The sequence below is a fragment of the Genypterus blacodes genome, unplaced genomic scaffold (genome assembly GCF_046128005.1).
Source record: "Genypterus blacodes isolate CSIRO-AG114 ecotype Tasmania unplaced genomic scaffold, CSIRO-AGI_Gbla_v1 ptg000037l_1, whole genome shotgun sequence".
In the NCBI taxonomy this organism is placed as follows: domain Eukaryota; kingdom Metazoa; phylum Chordata; class Actinopteri; order Ophidiiformes; family Ophidiidae; genus Genypterus; species Genypterus blacodes.
In genome coordinates, this window is record NW_027466850.1 from 3,308,885 (window position 1) to 3,336,379 (window position 27,495).

General features: G+C 44.3%; 1 protein-coding gene across 1 annotated transcript; it reads right to left on the reverse strand.

The window, feature by feature from the left end:
* Positions 1 to 27,025, reverse strand: anks1ab (ankyrin repeat and sterile alpha motif domain containing 1Ab). The gene is made up of 13 exons (XM_076147321.1): positions 26,540 to 27,025; positions 18,881 to 18,953; positions 12,792 to 12,907; positions 9,255 to 9,353; positions 8,717 to 8,863; positions 6,676 to 6,783; positions 5,709 to 5,879; positions 3,978 to 4,115; positions 3,688 to 3,759; positions 3,488 to 3,571; positions 3,207 to 3,344; positions 2,557 to 2,733; positions 1 to 566 (listed from the first exon to the last, which is right to left on the reverse strand). The coding sequence occupies exons 1-13, from the start codon at positions 26,819 to 26,821 to the stop codon at positions 447 to 449; spliced, it is 1,725 nt and encodes a 574-aa protein (XP_076003436.1). The 5' UTR covers positions 26,822 to 27,025; the 3' UTR covers positions 1 to 446.
* Between the last annotated feature and the right edge of the window lie 470 nt (positions 27,026 to 27,495).

The window sequence follows — 27,495 nt, forward strand, 5'->3', positions numbered from 1 at the left end:
TCTTTGCAAAGTGGGGAATCGATTCAAACGTCCGAAAAGAGGAACAATAATGATAAAGATGCGACATCTGGAGCCGATCAGAGGATTGGAGGCAGGAGGAAGAGGATGAGGAGGAAGAGGCAGTTTGGTTTTGAAAGCGGGACCGCGGCAAAATGAGATTGGTCCAGGATGGGTCGGTTCCAGGACTCTGCCGCCGAGCTGCAGCAGCGACAGGGAGGCTGCCAGGGGAGTCAGGGAGGCACGGGGGAGCTGCAGCAGAGTCATGGCGTCGGGCGGGCGGGCAGGGGGGGGAGTGTGTGGGTCACCGGGCAGGGCAGAGGGGGGGTGCAGGCAGCCCTGAGGGATGTTAGACCATCACAGTGAGAAGGCACGGGGCTCGCATGTATGTGTGTGTGTGTGTGAGAGAGAGAGAGTCGGGGCGAGCGGGAGACTGCGGGGATCCGGCCTCAGAATATGGTGGTCTCGTACTTGGTGCTGACGGGGCGCCTGTTGGAGTCCCGCTGGTCCAAGAGCCAGGTGGTGCTGCCCAGGGACTGCATGTCTGCGTCCATCTCCAGGGGGTCGATCTGCCGGGGGAGGGGGGAGGGAGGGAGGAGGGACGAGAGGAGGGCGTGAGACGGGCGGGAGACGGGCGGCCGCTGCGCCGCACTGAGCTCACAGTGCATGAGTGGATCAGAGTCCAGTGATCCTGTTAGAAATCACAGACTCACTCACGTCTCAATCCACAACACGGGACCATGTCTGAAAAACACTGACACACTGTAAGCCGCCGCCGCCACACACACACACACACACCACAGCTAGCATCCTCTGCTACGTACGGCTAATGGAAGCTAAAGCAACATGTGTTCTTCACCAAGGTGCTGCTGTCTGTAACCTACATAGATGAACATACAGTATACTCACTAACATGGATTTAGCTAGAGCTACATGTGAAGATGTGCAGAGAAAAGGAAAGCTTCAGATTCCAGTCTGTTGTTCAGGTTAATAAGGAGTAAAATAAAGAAAGGAAGCTTAAACCGCCCAAGAGACCAAAGACAGAACGTTCACCTGCTGGCCTCAGAGAGTCCAGCACAGTAGAAACATCCAGATACAAGATACCCTCTCTGATTACACACAAGTCCTTAAACTCTATGATGTCAGATGGAGATGAGCGATGGAGGAGGAAGAGGAGGAGGAGGAGGAGAAGGAAGGTCATGGTTTGATATATTAAGTCTACAAAATTAGGAGCTAAGTGCAACAACAAGAGATGAAGGGAGGAGAAGAGGTCGGGCGGGGGAGGGGGAGGGGGGGAGTGGTGGAGTGTAAGCGGATGGGTTGTGACTGAAGGGTTGAATAGAGGAAAGAAAAAGAGAAGGACCTGGACTCCGGGGCTAACAGAGTGCAACGGGAGGAAGGAGGGACGGTGGGTGGTGCAGGTGTGACAGTGACAGCAGCGGCATTCCAGGAGAGGTGCACCCTGGGAGGCAGGAGGACCAAGAAGACAAGAACAAAGACATGTTAAAGAAAAAAGGAGCGGGGGACAGGAGAGAGAGAGAGAGAGAGAGAGAGAGAGAGACAGAGAGAGAGAGAGAGGCAGGGTAGACATCCCAGCTTCATCCTCTAAGAAGGAGACAAATTATTTCAACATAATCCTCTGCGTCTTGTGTTATAATCGCTCCTTGGAGGCATCGCAGAGAGAGTGTGTGTGTGTGTGTGTGTGTGTGTGTGTGCCTGTCACCCCAGCTACACACTGCCAGGCTCAATATGCAGCCCAGTGATTACACCATTTATTATCTTTGCAGGCAGGTAGTAAAAGCGAGTGATTTGTGTCTCTGCATGAGTGTGTGGTCCGGCCTGGCGAGCCTGCGTGTGCGTGTATGTGAGTGTGTGTCTGTCAACCTCTCAGGTGACAGTGATCACTGGCTGCTGCGTATATTCAGCCTGAGAGGTCAATACATCAGTGTGTGGCCCCGGGCAGAGGTGAACATTACGTAACACACTCAGAGAAAAAAGGTGGACGGGCCGCGACTCCAGTCCAGAGGAAACACACACAGACACACACACACACACACACACACACACACACACACAAACACACACACACACACACACACACACACACACACACACACACACACACACACACACACACACACACACACACACACACACACCTGCCTGAAAGAAAAAAATACAAATATTCATTCATCATGTTTTGCATATGTGCGTGATGAGAGTGACTCACAAAGTTAGGGGTGGGCGAGAGGAAGTAAGGAGCCAAGAAATGACTCATCGCTTTCTACCACACACTCACAGACGCACACTCGGCGCTACTCTTCCTTTGTAAGCGGCTCTCTGGGGATTCAGTGACGGGGAAAAGTCGGTCACGAGGTTTGTGTAACTTATTATTGTTATTCTCACAGCGCCGTGTTTCTCCTCTGCGGCTTTACTTTGAATCACAAAGCAAACTGCTAAGTCATAGGTTCACACACACACACACACACACACACACACACACACACAACGCCTCGACGTGAGAAGTTTGTAAGCATCTTCTCGTCGAGTGGTACTCACTGCTGATCTCCGCATGCTGCTCCATGACTGAGACGCAGGTCGGCTGGCTTTCGTCTCGATGACCTCTGTGCCCAGAGATGGGGGCGGTACATACTGTCTCGCCCTGGACTGCATCGCCATTTGATAGGCCACCTCAAACGCCTGTCCTAGCGTCAGGATGATCTCGTAGGTCTGCGTCTGTGTCAATCAATGAAGATGAGGTGCTAAGTACAGAAACTGCCTCAGCTGATGATAAATGACAACACACACCTCCTCCCTGTGTGTGGACTTGACTGATGTAACCACATTGAACTCCTGTAAGAGCATCACTTTTGAGTTAGTTCAGTTCAGAAGTCTTCCCCTGATGCTGCAGAAGCAACACCGTGATCCGGCTCCAAATGAAATTGATTGTCATCGACCTTTACAGAAGCTGAGACACAAATGAGAACATAATCTTCCCCTGTACATGAAATGTCATGCATAGTGGGAATGAAATTTAAATGAAGTGATTGAATGAGCCAATCAAGGAAACCATGTCCAGGAGGAAGCCGCATGCAGTTTTGTCTGCAGGATACCAGGAACCCCACCAAGCAGAACTCATCCACAGAGGACCTCACACACTCAAACAAAGTCTCTGAAGGTTCTAACAAAGGGTTTGTTCTTAAACTCACCACTTCCACAGTGCTGAATACGTGACAAAAGTGGTGGCCGCTCTTCAGATCCTTGGTGATGTACGCAAAAGTGCAGAGGTCATCAGGGTCTTGGGCCGCACAGGAGATGTTCCTGATCTCGTGCTCCGCTACGATGGTCTAATGGAGTCAGACAGGAAGTGAGAGACTGCCGAGGTGGAAACAAGCTTCGAACGGACGAGTGTTTATACTGCAGACTGAATCAAATGGAGTGTTTGGGTTTGGCAGATCGATGGAGTGTCAAGTATAGAGTTTCCCATTACCTTTGTGGCTGCATCGATGAACTTCACCCCTCTGTAGGTGATGGAGAGTATGACAACTGGACCCTTCTTAGCATCCTTTGATTTCTGGAATGGACGGAATAAAAGTGAATTGGAGAGAGAAAGGGTTATAAATGAAACACACAAAAGTTGGAATGTGCCAATAGGAACATTCTTGGGTAGCAGTGTAATAAGGAACTCACTCTAATTTTAGCACAGGCGTCTTGTGTGGACTCAATCCCTCGTAGATCCCTGATTATCATCGATCCCAGGTACTAGGGAAGACAATCAAAACAAACCAGGCCTCCATTTCTAAAACAAATCTATTTAATTTGCCTATTAAATGGCAAAATAAAAGGAATTTGAACATGTTGCAAGACTAATGGGAGAATAGCAGAACCAAGATGCCATGCACAGTAAATCAATAGCTAAATCTTGATCAGTCCCATGCGGCATCTTCCTAAATCTATAGGGACGAACTGAAGGGACTTACAGTTGCCTCGTACCCGCAGGAGTCCAGGATGAGCTTCTCAGGCTGGTGGTGCCAGGCGGACACTGTGGCGTAGGTAGCAGAGTGGCTCGGGGGCCGGAGGTTTAAACGAGAGTCTTTGTGTCGTTCACTTTTTCTGTCCTGTGGAAACATTGGCTGGTGAGCGTCATGAAAAGTGTGATTTTGTGTCAAACCTGAGCGACACGAAACAGAGCAAGGCCTTCTGGAAGGAAAACAAATCAATACGGCAGCACATGAATTTGAGCGCTGCCACTACTTACAGCCACTTCTCTTTTCATCGCGAGGTTTATCACAATGAATGAAGTGTTGTGGATGGTTTTAAGAGTCTGCGTTGTACTGAACACTGCAGATGAGTGTGAATAGAGTTCTGCTTGGTCTGCACCTTTTAGAGATTACAGGCTGATCTGTTGGTTTGATCATAAATATTCATGCGCTGTCTTGGGTCTTCAGGTCAATATGGGCTTTGCACTTGTCAGAATAAAATATAGTAATCTGCAACAATCCATCAAGGACATGGTGAAATTATGAACACTGACAACTGGTGAGCCCTCTGGTGCAGCCGTGCACCTCTGATCCAACAAATGAACCGCAAACGTGTATTAGAGGTTTAAGTGCAATCACTGGACTGGAAATTGATGGTGAAGACGTTTCGCCGTTAATCTGAAAGGCTTCAGGCTCAGCAGTATGCACACCTACAGCACCTACACAGTTCGGAGGATCAGCATGTCTACAGTATACCTTAGACATGAATGGCAGATGCTTTGGGAGTTAATAACCTTGAGTCTATTGCTCGGCTTCTTCACGTGGGACAGCGCTGTCCCATCAAGTCTGACATCTGGAATTGAATACAGGGAACAGTTTCCCAATCTCCCAATTCTGAATCTGAATGTCCTCGTCCAGCAACCGCCCTTAAACCTCCTAGATTAACGTTTACAGATATGATCTACAAACATATTGAACATATATCCCTTTTGTTTGAGCATTTCTCTTTGGCCTGGTTGAGTCAAGCAGATCAGGCACATTAGCATTAACATTTCCTCATGTGCCACAGTTTGGCCTTTAGCAAATGGTAGAACTGGATCATGGACTTATTTCTAGGTCTTCTTCTGTCTGAAATGTCCAAAGATATTGTGTTAGACTTTTAGTTTAGAGCTGTGCTGGCACTGCCTAGCTGGACTTCACGTAACTCTTTAGAATAATGAAGAAGAAACGCCAATAAATACCCCAAAGACTCTATAAAATGTATATAATTGACGATTGCAACCATTTTAAAAATCAATATTCATCCTCCAGCCATGCCAATCTTTTTTCCTTTTTTTACATCTCCAATCATTCCTTTGTACTTTTCTGGTTCTAAGGACATGGAGTTCTTTTGGCTCTAAATATGAGACATGGGGTTGTTTTTGTCGATTTGTCTCTAACATACTCTTGGATATAAAATAGAAATACCTATTGACTGGTTTAGCAACAATACAAAGGCATTCCTACTCTTTTTCTGTTTCTTTCAGATCGGAATGGCAGCTGGCTCTAAATACTGTGTGTACCCATGACCCACAGCGATTGGATGTTTGACAGCAATGTTCCTGGCTGTCCAATATATCTCCTCTCACTTTGCTTCTCTGGAGGCTCTGACTTCACTGTGGCAATTGTTACTAATCCAAAGTAAATTAGGACTCTTTCCTGAAGATGATACACGTGAAAGGTGGAACTCACTACAGAGCGCGGCCTCTCACTGTAGGAGCGCAAAGATACACTACAGTCTTGGTCGACTCCTCTCCTCCTCCTGTCTGACTCAGTCAGGGGCAGCAGCATGTCCATGGAGCGACTGGTGTATGGGTCCATCTGACTAAGGGGAGATGTGGCCTGGGACAGGAGGTCATGGAACTGCCATACACACATTCATGCACACAAATACACACGTACACACAGGAACACAAAACACGACATCACACACAACACAGTTTAGTGATTTTAGAGCATTATGGCTGGCGTCCCTGATCCCCATCTAAGATTTATCCCTAACAAAAATCCTCCCAATGAAGGTTCTCATTTCTTTTCAGTCCAGTTTAATCTGGATGGCAAATCAGCGCTTTGTATTTATCCACTGTGAACATAATGATATTGGAGAGTCTGTTTCTAAAATTAGAGCCTCTGAGGGGAGAAATGGAGACAGTGTCTAACACAATGATACTGACATGGAATTAAAGCTCATGCACAATCTCACTTCCATCTTAAGCTCTTTCATCTTTTTTATTCAATAACAAAAATTACCATATCAATTATGTAATCAATCCTTTTTTGAAAATCAAAACATTTACAAATTAAGTCCCATTCATGGCTATCAGAGATGTGTGTGTGTGAAGCAGTGAATCTACACACAGGAGCCAAACACCTGGATCAGCTGCACTGAGCATGCGTATTAACCTAATTATTATTTTCAGTCGGGTGGTTAATGAAGCAGCACTAACAGAGCTGTGCTGTGATTCACGCTGATACAGACACGCACGGTGCTGCAAGGTGCTGTGGAGTAACACACACACGCACACACACACACACACCGACTAACAGGATTCTGCGATCCTACTCCAGGATAAATAGCTGTCAAATCAGTGCCGGCTGAATGGAGAGCTACTGAACAACCAAATATAAACCATATTTATTTTTACATTACCACTCTTACCATAATTGGGGAGAGACGACGGGACTTAGATGGAGCCTCTTCATAGGGTCGCTCTGCCAGAGAGGCTATGATCCTCTTCCTGTGGCCCAGGGGACCAATCTTGATAACCTGCATTTCAGACAACGTGAGAGCTCAAAGTGAAGATGACTTCCTGCTGCATCGTCGTATCAATATTTTACGCGCAATCATTTACGGAGGCTAAGCTTACACAGATACTGTATATCCCAAATACACTGACACAGAAACTGTGGCAAGCACCCTTCACTGGCAAGTGTCCACAAGCAAACAGAAATGGCTCTCGTCAATAATTCAGCCTCAATCTGTTTTGCCGTAAGCTTAAAGTACAGCGTCGCCTCCTTCCCGGGACACTCTATAATTCAGAGTCAGTTTTAAGGACAGATTGCTTAAATAACAGAGGAGGACATGGTGATTTATGGGACCATAACAGGTAATGTGCTGATAAAGAATCGCTTTGTTGGTGATTTGCAGACTACGGCACACTTTAGATTCTCAGAACCTGTGACACTTTATCTTTATAGTTCTTAATTTACAGTATGTTTGGACAGCAAATCCTGTCTCTGTCTCTTTGAAGCTTTTAAAGAAAGCGTTTCATCATGAATGGCACGTAACCTCAGAGGAAGAACCACGGGTTAATTGAATGTTGTCAAGTCTCATTATCCTAATACTATATATTTGCATAATTGGCTATTAACATTTCTGGTCATCCGGGAAAGGTGGATGTTGAGTGATTAATGTAACATTTGCAATTAAGTTTCTGCTACAAAATATTCCATAACGAGCTCCTAGGATCTTTGTTAGACTGCTGCAGTTATCGATTCATTCCGAGTCAAGTATGCAGCAAGGCAACCGGGCCCCTTGTGCTGTTTCCATTATCCCCTTCCATCCCAGAGAGACCACCGAGCATGAGGTGTGCAAATTCAGGGAAAATGGAAATTGGGTAAAAAGGCTGGAGATGAGAAGGAAAGCCAGCTCGTATATCATGTCCATGCTTGATTCCATTTGGCATAAGATGCTAAAGAGAGAGGGGAGAATGCAGGAAATGTAATGGGCATAGTGAGGCCTGCCAAGTTGCTCACAGGCAGTTCTGCTCCTCTGCACAGTGAAAGTAGAGTGCGCTGTCCTTACACTCATCATCCGATGCTGTACTGCATGGCAGTGTGCCGGACATCATCGCGCTGCACAGGACGGACGTTGCTTGCTGCTGTTTTTGCTGCTGTTGCTGCAACTGGGAATGGTGTCGGCCATTTTAAAGCCGCAAAATTTGTTTGGTCATCACATTTTAGACATGCAGATCCAGGACTAAGAGGGAAAACCTGATGTGTGGGAAGTAAAGGCTTTTCTCTCTAGCTTCCCTCCAAACCACTTGTGATCATTGGTGAACTACTGTATATCGGGTCATCTGCTTTGATTGGTTTCCTGTCACCACATTAGCAACGGTACCTTGTACATTATGGGTTCAAACGAAGGTCTTTGAAGGGGACATATGCTATTTCTTATTGGCCCTAATGTATTATGGTAGAGAGTGTGTGTGACACTGAAAAAGAAGCAAAAGTTTTAGTTCAACTGTAGCAAAATGTCTTGAGTAAAACAAACATCAACATGCCAAATGTGTGTGTGTGTGTGTGTGTGTGTGTGTGTGTGTGTGTGTGTGTGTGTGTGTGTGTGTGTGCGTGTGTGTGTGTGAGTGTGTGTGTGTGTGTGATTGTGTGAGGGGGGTGACTGCAGTTTGCACAGCAGTGCTGCAGTGAGGGAGAGGAGGATCAATGTGTTTATGCACATTGAGGAATTGTGGTTTCAAGGTTTGGAGGGCAGCTAGAAAGAAGAGATAAATCAACGTGCTCTGGTGATTAAGCAGACGACTCTGTGAGAAACGATCCAGAACATCACAGGTTTGATTGCCGACTGCAGCAGCCACCAGGGGGTCTCAGTTAAAAGTCATTACACATAACGCTGAACACTTTCCTGCTTAGCCACCGGCTGACTGGCAGCTAAATAGAAAATTGAAGCCTGTAGTTCTTACATTGACAATCTCCAGCTCCCACAGGTTCTTCACACAGTCCAGAGTTCGGTAGCCGCTGGAGAGGAAGTTTGGCAGGTATTCGTGCAGGCCGAGGCCGTCCAACCAGGAGACCAGCGAGGTGCTGCCATCGCAGCCCAGAGCCTTCACCTGCAGGACAACAAACAAAACTGCATTTTCAAGAGGTCGCTCACATGAATCTTCTGTTTTTGGCATCAACATTCCCCTGCCAGGACACAGAATTTTGGATAAAATCTAAATAGAATTTTGCAACCACAATGTGAATGTGAGGACTCTGATGATTTATTTGATACTGGTCAACCATAACTGTTATTCCTGGTGTATATTGGAGAATCTGTGCTATCTATTCCTGAGTTGTCTTGTGTATCTTATTATGTTTCTCTCTCTATTGCCACCTTTACACAGGCTTAAAAAGAGATTTGAACTTTACAGGGACATTAAGGTTACACACACACTGACACCATAATGGATTGCAGTGACTAATAGTTCAGCGCTGAGGGTCACTCATGATGCAAAGTACCTTGGGTAAATTGCGTGCCGCATGGAGGATTTTCTTTCGGTGCCCCGGGTCGGTGATCCCCACGTCTCTTAGATCTTGGTCCTCCATCACGTTACTTCCCTACACACACGTAAACACACACACACAGACACACACACACACACACAAACATAGTCACACACAAACAGACACACACAGACACACACTCATTCACAGAGGCATACAAACACATGCATGCACACACATTCACAGATACAATATACAATATGGACAAACAGAAGTCACGGGGGGAAAGAAAATCAGTGATCCATTATAGTAGTAATCAATATATTATCTATACTCACACACACACACACACACACACACACACCGTTACTATACATACAACACATATGGATGCATGACGTTATATGGACTTCTATGTAATATAAAGTACAGCTCAGTAGAAACAGCATAACTTACTTTACACTGTAATGATCAGGGACAATGAACAACAAAATGTAGCTGCACACACAAGCACTGGCTCACAAACACACAAACACACACACACACACACACACATGCACATCTCATACTCTGACACAAGCAGTAATACCGCAGTGGGAGGACAATGAAGTCAAATAAATTGTGCACGCCAAGAGCAATCAATCTGATCAAGTGTGACTCCAGGAGAACAAAGCCTTCATATCTGCAGCAGCGGCGGCACCAGCAGGGTCCGCTTGCTTGCTTGCTTGCTTGCTTGCTTGCTTGCTTGAGTGAGATAAAACAATTTGACCCAGAAGAAACAACAATTTTCCCGTACAGTTTACAGGAATGCTCGAATTTAGGTTGTAGAGACAATGTAGAAGAGCTGTTCTCTACATCCTGAAATCCTGATTGACAAGCAGAATCTTGCGGTGTGGGTCATGTAGCTGCTTATGTTCTCGTCTCCTGCTGCTTTGTCATCTCGTTCAGGTTTATAGGCAGGAATAAAGACGCGAGGAGAGCCTTGAAAATGTGGAGCTAAGCGTTTTCCCCCGTTGGACTGCTGCAGATTGATTCTTCCTGGCCAAGAATGTTAAAATGCACCGTAGTCTTTACTCAATCCGGCCTCACTGTACTGCTTTCAGAGCACAATGCAGCAGTTAGAGACCTGTACAAGAAATAAAGCTAGAGTCTGATATGAAAATAGGCCCAGAAATGGATTTGCCACTTTTATTAAGACAAGCTGGAGTTTGATGAAACCTCAGGAGACGATAGAAGTTATTATTTAATGCTGCGTTTGAAGATTGGGATGGGATTCTACAGTATAGTCTGGTTCCTACATAGTTTATGAGCTGTGCTAGTTTGATTGGAGCTGATGTGACTCGCTCGTCTCTAATCTGACTTGGTTAATGCAACAGTGAAATAAACAACCGCTTAAGGAGATGCTTGGAGAAATTATGTAAAAGAAAAATGTCATGGAGTTTTCCCACGTAGTCGTGTCCAACGATGAAAATCAAACAATGGGAAACGGTTTGATTTTTGTGTGAGAATTGAAGCGTTCATGTCAACATTTGAGAGAAAGATGGCCGCAGTTACTGATGCAAAATGGAAGATGCAGAGTAAATATAGGATGTTTTGCCTCATTGCCACATTAGTTTGGGACATCAGAGTAAATGAACATTCTGGTGCATGAACGTCCCGCTTCTATTAGCATGAACAGAGCAGAAAACGATCGTCTCTGTGTAGAAATTATGAGAAAAGGCACACGGTTGTTCATAATTTATGATGCCTCCAAAGCTGCATCTCCCAGCAATCATCACATGCAAAGAGCCTCACTGCCTCATGCCCGAGTCTCTCTGCGGCTCTGGTGGGCAGAGCCAAGGAAACTTTCCAAGCGGTCAGAAACAGGTACAGAAATGGCCGGCAAGATAAGATTCAGACTTTTAGAGGATTAGATCCAGATGCTATTTTGTTCTCCAGTTTAACTTCCTTATTGATTGATTGATTGATGAAAGAGCCACAGTAAAGTCCACCTGCATTTTGCTGGTCTTTTTATGCAGATCTTCAACTTCAAAAATAAACTTAGATGTATCATTAGCAAAAACAAGTCTGCTTGAATCTAAAAGGGCAGAATATTAAACATTCAGATGTCTGCCTGACTACTCTGACCTTTCCTTTGTTTTCAACCTTCCCATCCATGTAAATATATCTGTGGGTAATTTGCCCTGCGAGGCTAATGATTTATCATCTTGATGCATCAAGTCCAGCAGACACATTAGTCATGGGATGAAACTGAACATCAGAAAGCCTAATGAGCCGTAGCACTCGTCACATTATAGCCTGATCAACACGGAATCCTGTGTCCCAATTTCCCAAGATATGACGGTTGCTGTGTTTGCCCATTAAATGCTGCTCATGTGTGATTATAGACAATTGACTGGTGGCATTAAAAAAAGGTAAATAAATGCACCGGGACACTGGGAATGATCGCATATCATTGAAGTCTTTATGATGTGATGTCAACTGCAAATACGTCCATTCACTGTTTCTCATCTAACTGAGCTCAGGCGTGACATGTAACATAGAATGCAGCTCAGTAGAGTGAGACACGACCACGTTCACCCCCCGGCCCTGTTATTTACTCCCTACAGCAGACTGAAACGACGTAATGTTTTCTACAATCATAGCTAAATGCCATATCAAGTATCCTGGTGCCTTACAGGAAACATGAGAACGCTTTTAGTCAGATCGCAGCGACCTCTCCTGCTGCAGTTTGATGAATCCATCAGCACATAATCTGACAGGAGGCTTTAAATAAAGGATGCACCCATGCTAAATGTGTGAATGGTTTTCAGCAACACAAACCTGTCGGATCACATTTTGGTTGGCACGTTTCATAATTGACTTAGCTAGTGGAGTAATTTGTATTTGTGTTGAATTTGTAACAAAAATAAATGGTATACAGCGTCCAAATACAGTCATACTGCATGCTGCTGATGGGAAATCACACCATGTGCAGTTATTCCAACGCTCACAAGCAGTGTGTGACACAGAAGATGATGCAAACAGGATTTAGTGGGATTTGGTGAGCAAGCATGCAGTGTGTACTTAATAAAACCACAGTATGTTTGGACTGAGGGAAGGTTTTATGTTGGCGTCATCTGGTTTTATCTACACGGAGGTCGGGTTCAGAGATAGTAAATCAGAAGCTTCACTGTCGGGGGAGGAGGTAACTTGGAATTGTACAGCAAATGAGATGGCATGATTGGGAATGCTGGGGAAAAAAAATTAATGGGATTTGGTTGCCATTTGTCTTACCATTGTTGACAGCTCATATACTTTAAAGGGATTCGCTGTGGGGCCATAAATCTCACCAGGGTCATGCACTGCTCAGAGGTGAAGAGGAGTTGTAAAGGGTAGAGGGGGGGAAGTGAAAGGAAGAGAAATAGCAGAGCCAGAGTCAAGTGCAAGGGTGAGCGGGAAAGAGAGCGAGGGGGGCTGGGGTGAAGCTACGTGGAGAGACAAGCGGAGAGAAGTGACTGAGTGATGTAAACTGGGACAGGCCCTGGAAATGATGGGTTACAGGTGACTCACCATGAATCGCAGGTCGTCAAAGCCATTGAGCAGGAACTTGCTCTCGTACTGCGGCAGCCCCACATGCTCCAGCCACTCTCCCACCGGCTGGTCCAGGGCTTTACCGCAGGCCCCATCTGCCGAGAGAGGGAAGCGCTTGAGCAGGGAGAAGCCGTTCAGCCGGTAGCAGCGGCACTCCGAGGACGACACATGGCATTGCCACATCATCCTCGGCCAGCAGAGACAGAGCCGAGTGCAGCAGCACCCGGCGGGGTAAGGGGGAGACAGGGTCCAGGCTGGGGGTGAGGGGCTCCCACGGTCTAGGCGGGGGCCCGGCTAACTCAAACACAGGAGAAGGGTAGGAAGTGCTGAAGGCCCTTCAGGGCTCTGACTAGCCTAATATACACCCACTGGTGTTAGTGTGACTGACTGAAGATGTCAGGCGAGGGTGGAGGTAGTGCAGGGGAGGAAGCCCATCTGAAGCTTGGTTTTGTAAGTTATGTTGGACAGAGCCACTGTGGCATCGTCCAACAAACAAGGTTCACTAAACATTCCTTTAGTGATCAGATGAGCGAGTGTAAGACAAGTGCTTGACTAGTTCAAAAACATGGTAATACCAAACACTAGATAGAAACAGCGGGTAACTGTATCAGCTCAAGGCAAAATGCAAATGATTTATGGGTAAAGCATGCATTTTGCTACATCACACAACCCCCTCATCTTTAAAACTGAAATGTTCAATTCCCCCAAAATAAATTGGTCAGGGTTTTCACCACATACTTGTAAAGCTCTGGCTGAGTCCCATGGCTTCATTGGTCAACCTCTTTGAGAGCTAGGACACGGCTCATACAATGAAGGTAGCAGCATTCTAAAGCACTGTTGAGGTACTCATGTTATTTTTGATCATACACATTTGCTCAAACCATTTTTCTTCCTTACTCCACAGCCACAGGGAGCACGGTCAGGTGGACATATTGTAAATCCTACATCAAAGAAGGAGCATTGGCTGAGGACTCCCACAGTTTGCAGATTCCAAACTCCTCAATTCACAATCAAATCCAAGTAAAGATTCCTTGATAAATCTCCAGGTAGGCAGATGAAGAAGAAGGGTGCCCTTGGTTTTGCGAGTGCTTCTTGTTCTTCCCAGCATTCACTCTCTCCAGCAAGCTGCTGTCTGTGTGGCTCAGCCAGAGAACGTTCTCATCTTTTCTCAAAGCAATAAATCCGGGGTTCAGAACAAACAGACAGCAGTTGAGCCCCTTGGCTCTGAGCGAGGATCACTGCAGGACCACGCTGCAGGTTGAGCTACAGTGGCTTCTTCCTGAGGTAGTCACCTCCCCACCAAACCCTGCCTCAGCCCACCTGGTTCTTCTGAGCTAGCAGCCTCGGTGTGAGCTTCTGTGCTCAGGGCAGAGGTTTGCTGCATCCCCTGAATGTCTGAGATGGGCAGGCAGCGCAGACGCAGTCACAGCAGCTGCTCCTGGCTCACACACGTCCCCTCACTGCTCACAGGGCATAACGTCCTGATGCTGGCTACTTCTACACAGGAGACCGCAGCTCTGCCTCTGCCTCAGCCACGTCCTTTCTACATCCACAACAGGCTGCAGACTCAATGATCATCCCCCGTCTCATCCGGGCAACTCCCCCAAAGCCCTTCTTTTTAACTCACCCCCTCCTCTTTCTTTCCTCTATCTGTCTCTCTGTTTTCTTTCTCCTGCTCTCGATCTCATAGCCTCATTCCCAGACTGCGATTGCACTGCAGGGCTGCTGTATGCTGCTTGATGAAGTGGGGTGCTGCTCCACGTAACCAGCTCTCCCTCTCCCTCAATTTCCCACTGTATGAATTCCCCTCCCTCTCTCTCTCTCTCTCTCTCTCTCTCTCTCTCGCTCTCTCTCTCTCTCTCTCTCTCTCCCTCCCTTTCTCTCTGGCTTGCACTCTGTCTCGCTCCCTGCTTCATACACACAGGCAGATACACACACACATATATGCTCCTCTCTCTCTCTCTCTCTCTCTCTCTCTCTCTCTCTCTCTCTCTCTCTCTCTCTCTCTCTCTCTCTCTCTTTCTCTCTCTCTCTCTCTCTCTCTCTCTCTCTCTCTCTCTCTCTCTCTCTCTCTCTCTCTCTCACACACACACACACACCCAGGCACACACACACACTACCCACTGCACTGATTAGAATTGCACGGAGGCACTCTGATCTTGCAGAAAGGACACCACCATCAGAGGTGAAGAACAAGCACTGAGAGACCCAAATCGCTGTCCTTTCTGCTGAGAAGGAGGAGAATGTAAAGGCATGATGGAGTCCCAACCCTGTGCTGCAGATGAATCAGTGCTCTAAATTAACACAGATTAAAATGCCTTTTGTAGCCTCAACTTATTAGCAGATGGCTTTAATTCATTTACATCTCACTCTGATGATAGATTGGGGGGAGGGGGGGAGGGGGGGGCAGCATTGATTCAAGTCAGCAAAAGTCTAATGAAGAGAAGAGTACATGGAAACACACACATTCACTGCACACTGCATACGACACACACACACACACACACACACACACACACACACACGCACACACGCTTCAACGCACAACCACAATTCTCAAGTACCGTCTCATCCCCATCTGACTCAGTCCTACAGCATGACAGAACAGAGGCAAATTCCTTTACTTCCAGATGTTCATGTCATATCAATCAGATAAACAGCACAACAGCAGCTGCTCTTTGTACACAAAGCATGGACTAACATGTGAAGATTATATAAAACAAAACAAGGTAAAAGTCATTTCTTGATTTACATCCAAACTAGGTCACAGACATTGTTTTTGTATAAGCAGCATGATTCTGGAGCTATTTGGCATTCACCTCCCAGGTCTGTAGGCCTTTGAATGGACCTTTATGGAACCCTGTGGTACTATTTCACCTGCGAAAGATAAAGGTAATGAACGCCGCTTTAAAAGCAAACGTATCCTGTGGATTCACAAAAAGAGATTGTAAAATCAATTTTCTTGGGGTATGTATGTATATCTCTGCAACACTCTCCCGCCTATTTCACATTAAGAATACAGATGTTTCATAGGAAAACCCTTTCTGAGGCAACGGTGAACATATCCGTATCAACGGTGTCAGTGTGAAGTAGCTTTTAAAGGCTTTTCAATGTGTATCACAGGGATCAATATGGGTCCATTCAATGGCCTGTAGACCTGGTAAGTGAACAGCAAATATCTCCAGAATGCTGACCTTGTCTAGATATAAACGACCTGAAAATCGTTTGAGTGCCACCTTAATTTTGCCATAGTCAACACAACACAGGGACTGGTAAACTTAGGCGCCAATCTATGCTGGGGGATTACTCTATTCTTCAACCCTGCAGCCAGGGCCTAATTATGCAGGTACTACTTGCAATTGGCTTACACATTCCCAGACAGGTAGCCATTCAGTAAGTCAATCGGTAAAGCAGGCAGAGCAAAGAGACACCGCGCCGATGGAGTAAGGCAAAGTGAAAAGCTATTGATTAAATCTCCTTGGTAATTGGCTGCCTGTACCCCCGTTGCTTTGTGTTAACAATCAGGTAAAAGGCCAGGTCAAGTCTCTGTGACCTGTCAGTCATTCACAGGGCCGATGCTCATTATGGGTGCGAGTTGCTGCTGTCAGATTTGCTTGGAATGAGAAGAATTGTGGAAAATAGAGAGAGAGAAGAGAGAGAGAGAGAGATAGAACTAGCAAGAAGCTGATATGAGTCAGAGAAGACTAATGGGGGGGGGGGGGGGGGGGGGGTGCAATGGAGCACAGGAGATAAGATGGTAATGGGAAGTAAGAAGGATTGAAGTGAACTAATTATCATTCACTACCAAATCCCACAACTCCTCCTTCCTTTCCATTTCCTCCTGAGCCTCATACCAAGGTCCGCACCTATACACACCCCATTCAGACAATGACTGTTAAAAATACCAGCCATCCCCATCCAATTACCTCCATTCATTTGGGACGGCGACATCTCTCACGTTAGCAGGACCTAATTACTGACGGACATAGTATCCGATGCTCCTCTATAGGGGGAACTGTGTCACTGTCTTATCCCCTGTTAAACACACAATGGCGTCCAATATATCAAAGTGGGTTTCTTTAATGTTTGAGCACCGGTAGGACGACTAGAACTAGGCACAAGGTTGTGCTTAGATACAGCTGTGTCTCTTTATCAGAGCAGGAGAAAAGCACAAGCTCCTTGTCATCTTAACGGAGCGATGGGGAAAATGAGCTGCAAAGCTGAATTAATTCTGGGAAACTGATGGCGGACTCTTTTCCTTTGAACGTCAGACTGTGCCTGTACACAAACTGTAGCCGACGCCTCCTGTGTGCTCTCGGCTGAGCTCGCTCTCGCGTCCGTCTCTGTCTCTTTTCTAAGCTAATTTACTCCGTTGTCTCTCAGCACACAATGGGAGCGGTCTCGAGGAACACACGCCACAAACATCGTCATCCTTGAACAAGCAAGATGGCGCAAAATTGCACAGTTGGTTTTTGTAACAATATGCGACCAAAGTCTTTGGCTCTAGGCCATGTAAGGCAGACAGGACACAGGGGGAAAGGTGGATGGAAGGAAAATAAGAGAAGGCAGGGACATGGGGATAAGGCTGTTCCGGTTCTTTCACAATAAAAAAGATAACAGTGGGATGTAGAGTGACAATCTTGAGGTAATCCCTCCTTTTCTCCCTCTTCCTTTTCTCCTGCCGATGCCTCTGAAGGGTACATTGTATGCTATGAACTAGTAAGAACAAGTATATAACACTATGTATATAACACTGATCCAAACAAACACTTTCAAAAACAACCAAAGCCTGATCTGAACCTCAGTACATGGGCCTGATCAGAGTAAACATTGAGCAGCCACTGTATGACTCAGCTGGATCTTGGACCGTCTGAGCATGTTGTTCGTTAAATAGGAACTATAAATAACTCACACTTACGAGAGAAAAACAAACAACATATTTCATATTATATAATAGAGAATAACCCCAGGTCTTCATTGTTGGGATAACAATCAATTACAGAGTGCTTGGGTGCATAAGAAGTAAATCATAAATTAACACTGCCTTGGTAGCAAGCAATGACTTCTCCTCTTTATACTGATACATATCTCATTGTATACATATCTCTTTTTGCTAGAATGACCTTTAATAAGAATTCTTTAGAAATCATTCTATAAGTGAGTGAACATAACAATATATTCAGTAAAGAAAACCTTGGGCCCTGCCCTCGACGGGGAATAATTATAATCCTTCCTACATCTTGTTTCCTGGTTTGCCTGCACCTGCTTGTTTTTCTGACCCTGGACTGTAACTTAGTCTGTAATTATGCATCTTATATAAGATTAATGTGACATTGTCGCAGCAGTGAACGTGTTCCAGTGTCCTCACAATGTGCCCTTCAACACAAACACACATTCACACAGTCTCTGCTCTGGGTCAAATGACGTCTTATTGTGGTCAGCTGTTCGTTCATGCATGAAACTCTGCATAAACATTCTACACCTCTATGCTGTTTAAATAAAGGCAGTTCTGCAAAGAGACAGGGAAACTGTTTCACAAGCACCTTAAGGTGTGAGTATCCAATAGAAGGTTTACAGTGTTAGAGCTGAACAAAGTGAACTGATGCCAGCTGGCTTCTCTGTCTCCCCTGCCTGAAGGACGTTTTATGAAGCGTATTATCAATTCAAGTCCTTTTCAGATACAATTCCAGAAAAAACAGACTGAATATTACAGTGAGGGTAATGATTTCCTCAGAAAAGTGGAAAACAGAGGAAAGGCTGTAACAGCAGTGATGTGTTTGAATAATAAATACCATGTTGATAGATAAGCTGTGGGACTTATACTACTTATACTACTATAATTAGAAAACGTGTGTGTGTTTATCTGTCTGTTTATCAACGAGCGCAGTTCCTCCAATAGCCTCCAAACTTGGCACAAACATTGTTGAGGGGGTAATAGATAGATAGATAGATAGATAGATAGATAGATAGATAGATAGATAGATAGATAGATAGATAGATAGATAGATAGATAGATAGATAGATAGATAGATAGATAGATAGATAGATAGATAGATAGATAGATTTACCTGATCTCTTTGTGGGCTGCTTGGTTTTGGATGTTTCGATGCCTGCACCAATCAAGTTCATGATCTTCTCAATCTGCAAAAGGAAATAACAAAAGTGGAAGACATCATCAATATTAATAATAATGTAATGCATTGGTGGTTAGACTACAGTGACAGCAAAGTCAGACTCAGACAAAAATTACAATTCATTGTTAATGAACTCAATATGGTTTAAATAAGTTGAGGATGGTTGCAATTGTGCAGGCATCTGTAGAATTGTCTCCAGATGAGAGTTTATATCATCTGGGATGAGACTGGACAGGCAAATTGCTTTTCACATACTAATGAATGTTGAATCGTACATCTTAAGCATATATATTTTCCACTGATTCATTATTCTGCATCCTAACCCCCTTGGTCTCACTGTCCCAAAGTAATTACTGAGTGAAAACACTAGAGGAGTGGCACTGGATGCAGAGTTTGCCACAGTGCTACAGCTGGAAGTGCTGGGGAGGAGGAAAGCTGCTTTGCCGTGATGGATTACAAGCAACAGTCCAACATGGACAGAAATTCAATGACCAGCCCACCACTCAGCAAAAGCACGACAGGGTGATGAGGTCACTTACAGTCCAGAAGCTTTAGAAGCACCTTACTCAAGCACAGAGCTGCTCCAGCCCAATTCACCATCTTCCCAAAAAGAAATTGGAAGATATGAATCAAGATCCAGTCTGCAGTGCTGCTATTTATTATGTTTACCTCAGTTGAACTAGAGCTATTTTCCAAAACATTAGGAAGAAATGTGGCCTGTTGTCATGGCCTGCGGTTAGTCAACAGGCTTTGACCTATTCGCATGTGGCTATCTAGCTAGCTAGCAAACACACGAAAACCCTCCCAAAACCTATTTGCATATAAGCACACATTACATGTAGTCAGTGATGAAGGCAGAACATCATTGAGAACCCGAAACGTTGATTCTGCTTTGACTCGTGACAGCAGACGCACAGCGATGCACATTTGATGTAATATTTAGTGTTTTGTTCATGCTGCTCGTGGCATCAACACTGTGGAAAAGCCTGCGCTCGTTTCAAAGTTTGGCACATAGGACACATGGCCAACGCCTCCAGCAATGCAGACCTCATATTAACCCAGATACAGTCGACATCACACACATACCAGCACTGTGCTACAGCAACGCTCAACGCTACCTTTATTAAAACCTGCTTGAATTTAAAGGGCCGACACGCCAATGATCATCAGCCGCTCATTCATTTCTCACCTCACTATTTTCACTAAATATTATTCACAGAAAATATGTAAAACACTTATGGAAACACAAACCTTCTAATCAGATTAATGTATATTTAGGCATAAAGTCAAACAGCCCATCTTAAGTCCTAGCTTTGTGCCAACAGCAGCATTTATTGAGAAATATAACATCATCTCTGAAATATTGTCATATTTTTTTTTACATTTCCCAAGTGGACTTGATTATGATGAAAGGTTCTTCTCATATTCTTCTCCCTTGAGTGTGTTAATGGTGATAGACAAACAAAAAAGAAACATTATGAGCTGCATGGTGGAGCATCTCAGACAGCGCTTTATTGACAATCTCTCGGACTCTCTTGATTGGTTTGTTGCAGCTGTTATGCCAAGAGAATGAAGTCATCTCAAACTTCAAACACTGTTATTGTCATGTGTACGTCGTCGTAAAAAGGGAGAGACCAAGTTATTAAGAGGCGAACTCTCAGAGGGGATTTAAATATCACATCATTTTTGCCCCACTCCAATAATGTCAGGGAGTGAACAGATCTAATCAATCAACATGCTCCTTTCATGCAGATATGTAATTGGTAGTTTTATGTTGCTTTCACACTTGGGAGTCCCCACTGTATCTTTTGTATTTGGGCTGGTTAGCTTCACATAGCATCAAAGGAAGCGTAGTAATGTGATGAATTTGACATGGGGGCTAGTTGATTGCTCACAAAATCAATTTTTCATTCATTCCTTTCCCGAAATGCACCTTGTATTGATCAGCCACCCTAGAACTTCAATTCATAAAGTCTTCAAGCAGTGCAAGTGTGTCTCACACTTAAATTTGTAAAATAGTTTGATCACAGAAAAACGGATAATCTATATAACTGGATATGGAGAAATGCTTTTAACACGCACACACACACACACACACACACACACACTGTAGAGAATGTGTGTGATTGTACCGTTTGCGTTCTAAACTGGGCTTGAGATCGCTTTCTGTCACTTCATTCCCTCCTTTCATCTTTCTAGTTGCTTCCAACTGCATGCAGATAATAAGGAGAAGATTATGTGAAACAAGCTTTAACAATTTCATTAAGAAGTATATAGAGGACAATAATGTGGACCGAGCCAGTCTCCCCTGCAGATAAATGATAGCATTGAGCTCCAAACAGACCAAGCAGACCAAAACAGACCGCCTGCTTCACTGGTGCTGGTCTGGACGCAGGATTACTGCCTCAGTATCACTGTCAATAAAGACAGATGGGCCCGTAGCTCTGTACTACACAAGACCCAGATGACATCATTTTATCAAGTGGTGCTCATGATTTGATTTGATTTTCAGTGACATGACAGCTTTGAAACCACATAGCATAAATAAAGGCAGTGAGAATGAACACAGCGAAGTGATGATCCCCATGATGAAAAGGTCTGTTGTGGAGGCAGCTTTTCATTTAGAGGTGTCTGGTGAAATTATCAAACACATTTTTGTGGCCAGTTCTAAATGATTTATGAAGGAAATTACAAACTAAGGCCTTTTTTCTTTATTAGAAATGTTCCCATTTCACATTGATTTTAAAGCTCATGATGGATTTTGAAATGGTCTAGCGTCTGTGTCGCAATAATTTAAAAGTAAAAGTTTCATACATATCTGATGTTTCAGCCTCTTTCAATGACCGTCAGGCTGGAAGCTGCAGACTGGAGTAATACTGTTTCTCCTGAGTCTTACGCTTAGTGAGAAACTTTTCATGCAATGTGCCAGGTGAAACAGGACTGCATCTCTCTCTCACACACACACACACACACACACACACACACACACACACACACACACACACACACACACACACTACTCTCATATTCATGTGGCGCATCTGTCAAACCTCATCTCAGGATGTGTTCATTCAGCCATAGCTCTGTATATGAATTATAAACCAGTGAGCACGTACACATTGAACCTATTCTGCTTTACAACTGAAATTTTCTAATTATAGCCATTTTTGAAAGTTCTCCTTTATTTTTAACTGTAGTTACTATGGCTACATCTCAAATTGTCATTTGCAAAGATAAGTACAGTTTTTGGGTAATGAAGTAATATATAAAAACATGAGAAACAGAAATGGTTGCAATATAAAGATAATAAAATCAACAATTGCAATGCACCACTTAGAATTTACGTATGACTATTTTTAGAAGGGACCCAAATCTATTTGGGTTATGTAAAACACTGACACACACACACACACACACACACACACACACACACACACACACACACACACACACACACACACACACAGTTGCATGCACTTTAAAAGCTTGCATCTGTAATTACCCTGGGATTAAGGACGGGAAATTCAGAGTATGCACATGAAGCCACTCAAGCATCTGTAACATGTGGTTGTGTTAACCTTTTGAGTATTGAACAGATGTAGTAAAGCTGTCAAGCTCTTAGTTATATGTGTCATATCTATTATTAGCAAAGTGCATACTGTTCTCAATTTAGGATTATTATCTTATAGTAAAATTCTATGTGATTTTAGCTCTGCAGCCCATTTAGCCTCAGATGATGACAATGAAGCAGGAGCTAATTCAATCAAACACTCCTGCTGAGAGACCAGCTCACAGAGATGCAGATGGAGGTGGATCAGACTGGAAGACCGTCCAGTCTCATTCTCTCCCCATTCCTGTTTAAATAATATGCCTTGGAATTGAACTACAACACTCAGTTTTAGATGCCACAGTCCTGCCATCTAAAATAGGGATGGACATGAAGGAGAGTACAGGGACCTGATGGGTAACTAGACAGGAACCACCTCCAACTGAATGTGCTGAGAGCTAAGGAGATGGTGGTGGACCTTCAGAAATCCAAGCCTTTCCTGCGTCCAGTCAACATAAGAGAAAATCATACCTGGTACCATAGCATTTTTAGCCGCATGTTGACCTCTGCCTGTTTCCCAATCTGAGCCCTCAAATTGTTGTTATTCTGGTGCACCAACGTGTTTTTCCACCTCAGTCTGAGCCTGCTTTTGGGTCTAATCACCAGGAAATGTGTCTGCAAGGAGTCTCCTGTGTAATGCTGCACAAATCTGACCAGTATAGTTTAAGTACCTTGAAATCCATATTACCAACAATTTTCAAAGCTTCTATGGGGTTAGAAATGTTCCAGTATTGACCAGCATGGTACACTGAACTGTGTCCGAGCAAATTAAATCATTTTCAAAGGTTCTTTATGCACGGATTTCCTATGTAGTGTAGTGCAAAGTGGGAAATCTAGTTTGGGGATTTAGTTGGAATGATGAATCCATAAACATGTTTTTTTTCTAAATCCATCCTGTATTCACCCTCCAACCACCCGGGCCTCCCCAACCTCAATTTCATGGCTCCATTCCAGCGTCAGGCTACATCAGTTTCCACTCATGTCTGCTTCATACAGGTCTAATCCCTCGGTGGTAGAGAGAAACCTTTTGACTTTACGTGCACAGAGCACATTTGCATTTAGAAAACTCCGGTCATCATGCTAATTTTAGTCAACTTTACAAGACCTGGCTGGATTACTGTTTTTCATTTCTTCATCCTTGCTTCCTCCTTATCATTTTAAAACAACAAAGGGAAATATCTGCCAATGCGATACAATTTGATTTAGTCTTCACATTAACGTATGTAAAAACATTCAAAATGGCTTCACCAATACATAAAATGTGAATATATGTACATAAAATTATAACCCTTGGCTGGTATCACTGCAGTAGCCTGAGCAATATGTCAAAAGAATGATTTATTAATCTACCAATGCTGACAGGACAGGTAGAGGACACAAGGCTAGACTGTCATAAATCAAGACCTTCAAACTCACAGCAGTCACCGAATATTACAGGCCGAATGTGAATCATGTCAATGTAATAAGTTGAGAACTTCATTAATGTTTCATTTAATTACAATAGTAAAACATCCAGAAGGCTCAACATGAGTTCTGGTGTCCAACAGACATCACCGTTTACATGATGGATCTCAAATTTCATTCCACACAGGGTGAAGGTGCTGCACGTCTTCATTCCAACCAAACCCTTCTCACTCCAGATTCACCCATAAGCTTCTACTATCTGATATCTATTCTTTTCCTAATATTAGCAGCGTCTCAGCCAGCCATGGTACACGGTTTGAGGCCAATGCTTTACCTCAAACACGCTACAATTCACATGCAACCCTGTAGAAATTGGTGACCTGAGCCCTCTGGTTTGACCCTTAAGAAATCCAGTACATCAAGAGAACGCTGTTGATTGGGGAACACATCCTTCATCTGAGCTCTTGTGTCGCTTGCTTGGTTGATGACATTTAACAGGTTATTGAGCGGACCATGATCCCGTCTCGCCCCTCCACTGAGAAACCAACAACTTTCTTTCTTCTATGCCGACTTCAAAGGTTATTGACAAAATATAGCGGTTTAAATTTAGTTACCTAAAAAGTTACCTTTTTGAATTATGCAGTGAGTGCACATGAGGTATTAACAACAGCGCTATCAGGCCAGTCGGTATCAAAAATGTAATGGGTTCTTCCCTGGATCATGTCCTACCAGCCCTCCAAGTTTCAGGGAAATCCATCAACAACTTTTTGAGATAAACAGAACAGACAAACAAATTAATCGACACAGCCGACTGAAATCATAACCTCTTGGTGGAGGTAATTAACAATAATGCACAAAAGCAGTTGCCAAGCCGTGTATAGACTACCGGAATGTAAACTGCAGCAATGTAACAGACACCACTCATTCCTAATGAACACAACCACAAAGAAGGGTACATTTTTGCCCTCACCCTTTCTCCAACCCAAACAAATCCCTGAAAGTCTCAAAGAGAAACAGACACCCAGAAGCAGCTGCAAAACAGGATGCCCTTGAGAACCGGACACTCCACCCAACATGGCCTGAATAAACAACTCAGTCTGAGAGCAGCAGGGTGGGCCAGAGTGGCAGGGATGGGACAGGATGAGGAGCGAAGTACTGCTCTCGCTAGATGACAGAGAGATGTGTGTTAGATACTGAAAGCTTTGCTCAGAAATGCCTCATTTATTCTATCAAACTTCTATTTACCTCTAAGTCAACGCAAAGTAAATAACTTGTCTCAATAAAGTTTTCAAAAAGTTACATATCTCACATGGTTGAAGTTTATGAAGTCATATGAAGTTTTTCTGACAGTATGAACACTTTCTATTTCCAGATTTAGTAAGTTGGCAAAGGCACAATAAAAAAATTAAATAATAAAATATCACCAAAATAGAGCTCAAACGTCTTATACCCAAAAATAGAAAGGCATGTATATTGGAGTGTCTATATTCTCAATATTCCTAGTTGTGCGTATTTAAAAAAATATTCATAATTTCTTAATCGCAGGGAATTTGCAGTTTATACAGGTAATTGAATTGACTCGTCAGCTGAAAAATCCCAAGCTAAGGCTTTTGGGGAGAGTGGGGCTGGGGCTGCTCTCTGTGGGCTGAAAGTAGATGGTGCAAGATGGAGCAAAGGAGCCAGGGGAGTGCAGGAGGAGACAGCTGGAAGCGTGGGTCGGCCCTTGAGACATGCACTGAGTGGATGTGGAATGACAGCACAAGGCCAATTAGTCTTAGATGCCAGGGCTGCCACAGGGAGGTCGGTCCAAGTGATCAAACCATTCATGCATTCAAGCACTCGCCTGCAGGCACTTGACGCAGACAGCCGGGCTAAAGTTACAACACATCGCATCTTCTGCTGGGCTCTAGGTTGCTCTCATACTGCTGTCTGAACACTCTCTCCCTCTTCCTTCCTTCCTTCCTTCCGTCCGTTCTCTCATTTAGCACTCTCATTAGCACAAATCACTCCACCCCTACTTTTCTTTCTTTTTCTCACAATAGTCCTGCGGTATTTATCTTATCACTGCAAATACAGGGGACTCTCTTTTCTCACATTTCTCCTTATCCAAAAATTGTATCAAGCGGCATATGAATTGAATTATGAGACTCAAGGTGAACTGGACAGTTGTCACAATGAGCAGACAAATGATCTGTTATCGAGTTTTGAACGTCTAATTTTTTATAGAAACCAAATTCTCCCACGCTTGATTACCATGTGTGTCCCTCACAGCTGCTTTGTGCAATAATGGAACCTCCAAAGCGATGACAAACTCAACAGAAATGGCAAGAATTTGTAGTTCCTAACAGCTAAAATGAGCTGAATTAAAGTTACATGACAACTTTCAAGCAAATTTGGCAGATTATATTCATCGATTACATGTTATTTATATTTTTCTCAATTTGTCAGACCCCGCCCTCTCTCTCGCTCTCTCTCTGGAGGTCATCACACACTCTACTTGAAAGCCTGTCCATGCCTGAACAATGACAATGCCACCCCCTGTGTCCTCTTTACCCTCCCACTTGTTTCCCAACCCACATTACCTCATCCCACTCAGAGGCGAAGGAAGGCGTGCGCTCAATGGACTGCTGCCCAGATCCGCAGTTCTTCACAGACCCAGTGCGACGGGCCAGACCTCCTTCATCTGCATGTGGTGACGCCAACAAGTCAGAGTCCGACTTGGACAAGCTACGAATCAGTCCGAGGTCTGCAGGTCTAACCTTAACCACCGTCAGCTCGGACGCAGGTGAAGCTTCATTTAAGTCAGCCATTTCATTCTGGATCACATTGGAAGGGTTGACATCCGTTTGGCTCTCTTCTGCCATGGTTTTGCGGCTGCCACAGGAGCCAGTGGGGCAGTCAGAATATCAGGATCCTCAGTGTCCCTCTTCTGAGAGAGAATGATCACGTATCAAGCTGCATCAGTCCTTCTAAAGCTTCTAAACTTGTAGTTGGATGCTTGTAGCTGAAGGGCATCTGCCTGTGCACCAATGGACTCCAAATCTTTCAAAGCATTCCTGTTTAGAAAGGGACGGAGACTTGGTGTTTGTCATCGCACAGAAACAATCAGGTTCCACCCACTAGTTGTATCCTGTTGCCCTCCCCTAAGAGAGACTGGCTCCCTTAAAACAGCCCCCCGCCCCCCCCTTTAACCTCTCTGATGTGATGTTTTTATTCTTAAACAAAGGAAGATTTAAAGACACATGCGGCCACACACATGTGCAGCGCAGTAAGGTCAGCAAGTTATGTAATGTAAACGTAAACATTGTGCAGCTGTTCTCAATCGTTGTGCTGTGGCAGGGCTGAAGTCCTGGAGAACCAGAATAAAGACTGGTGAAGTAATACCCAGTGCCCGTGCCTGTATGACAGATGATTGGTTATGATCGGATAAATAAATCTAAATAAATAAAGTTGAATTTAATAACTTAACTTATCACTCTTCTAAATTCAACAGAATTCATCATCATTGTGCGTCCTCTTACCTTCTGACTTATTGTGC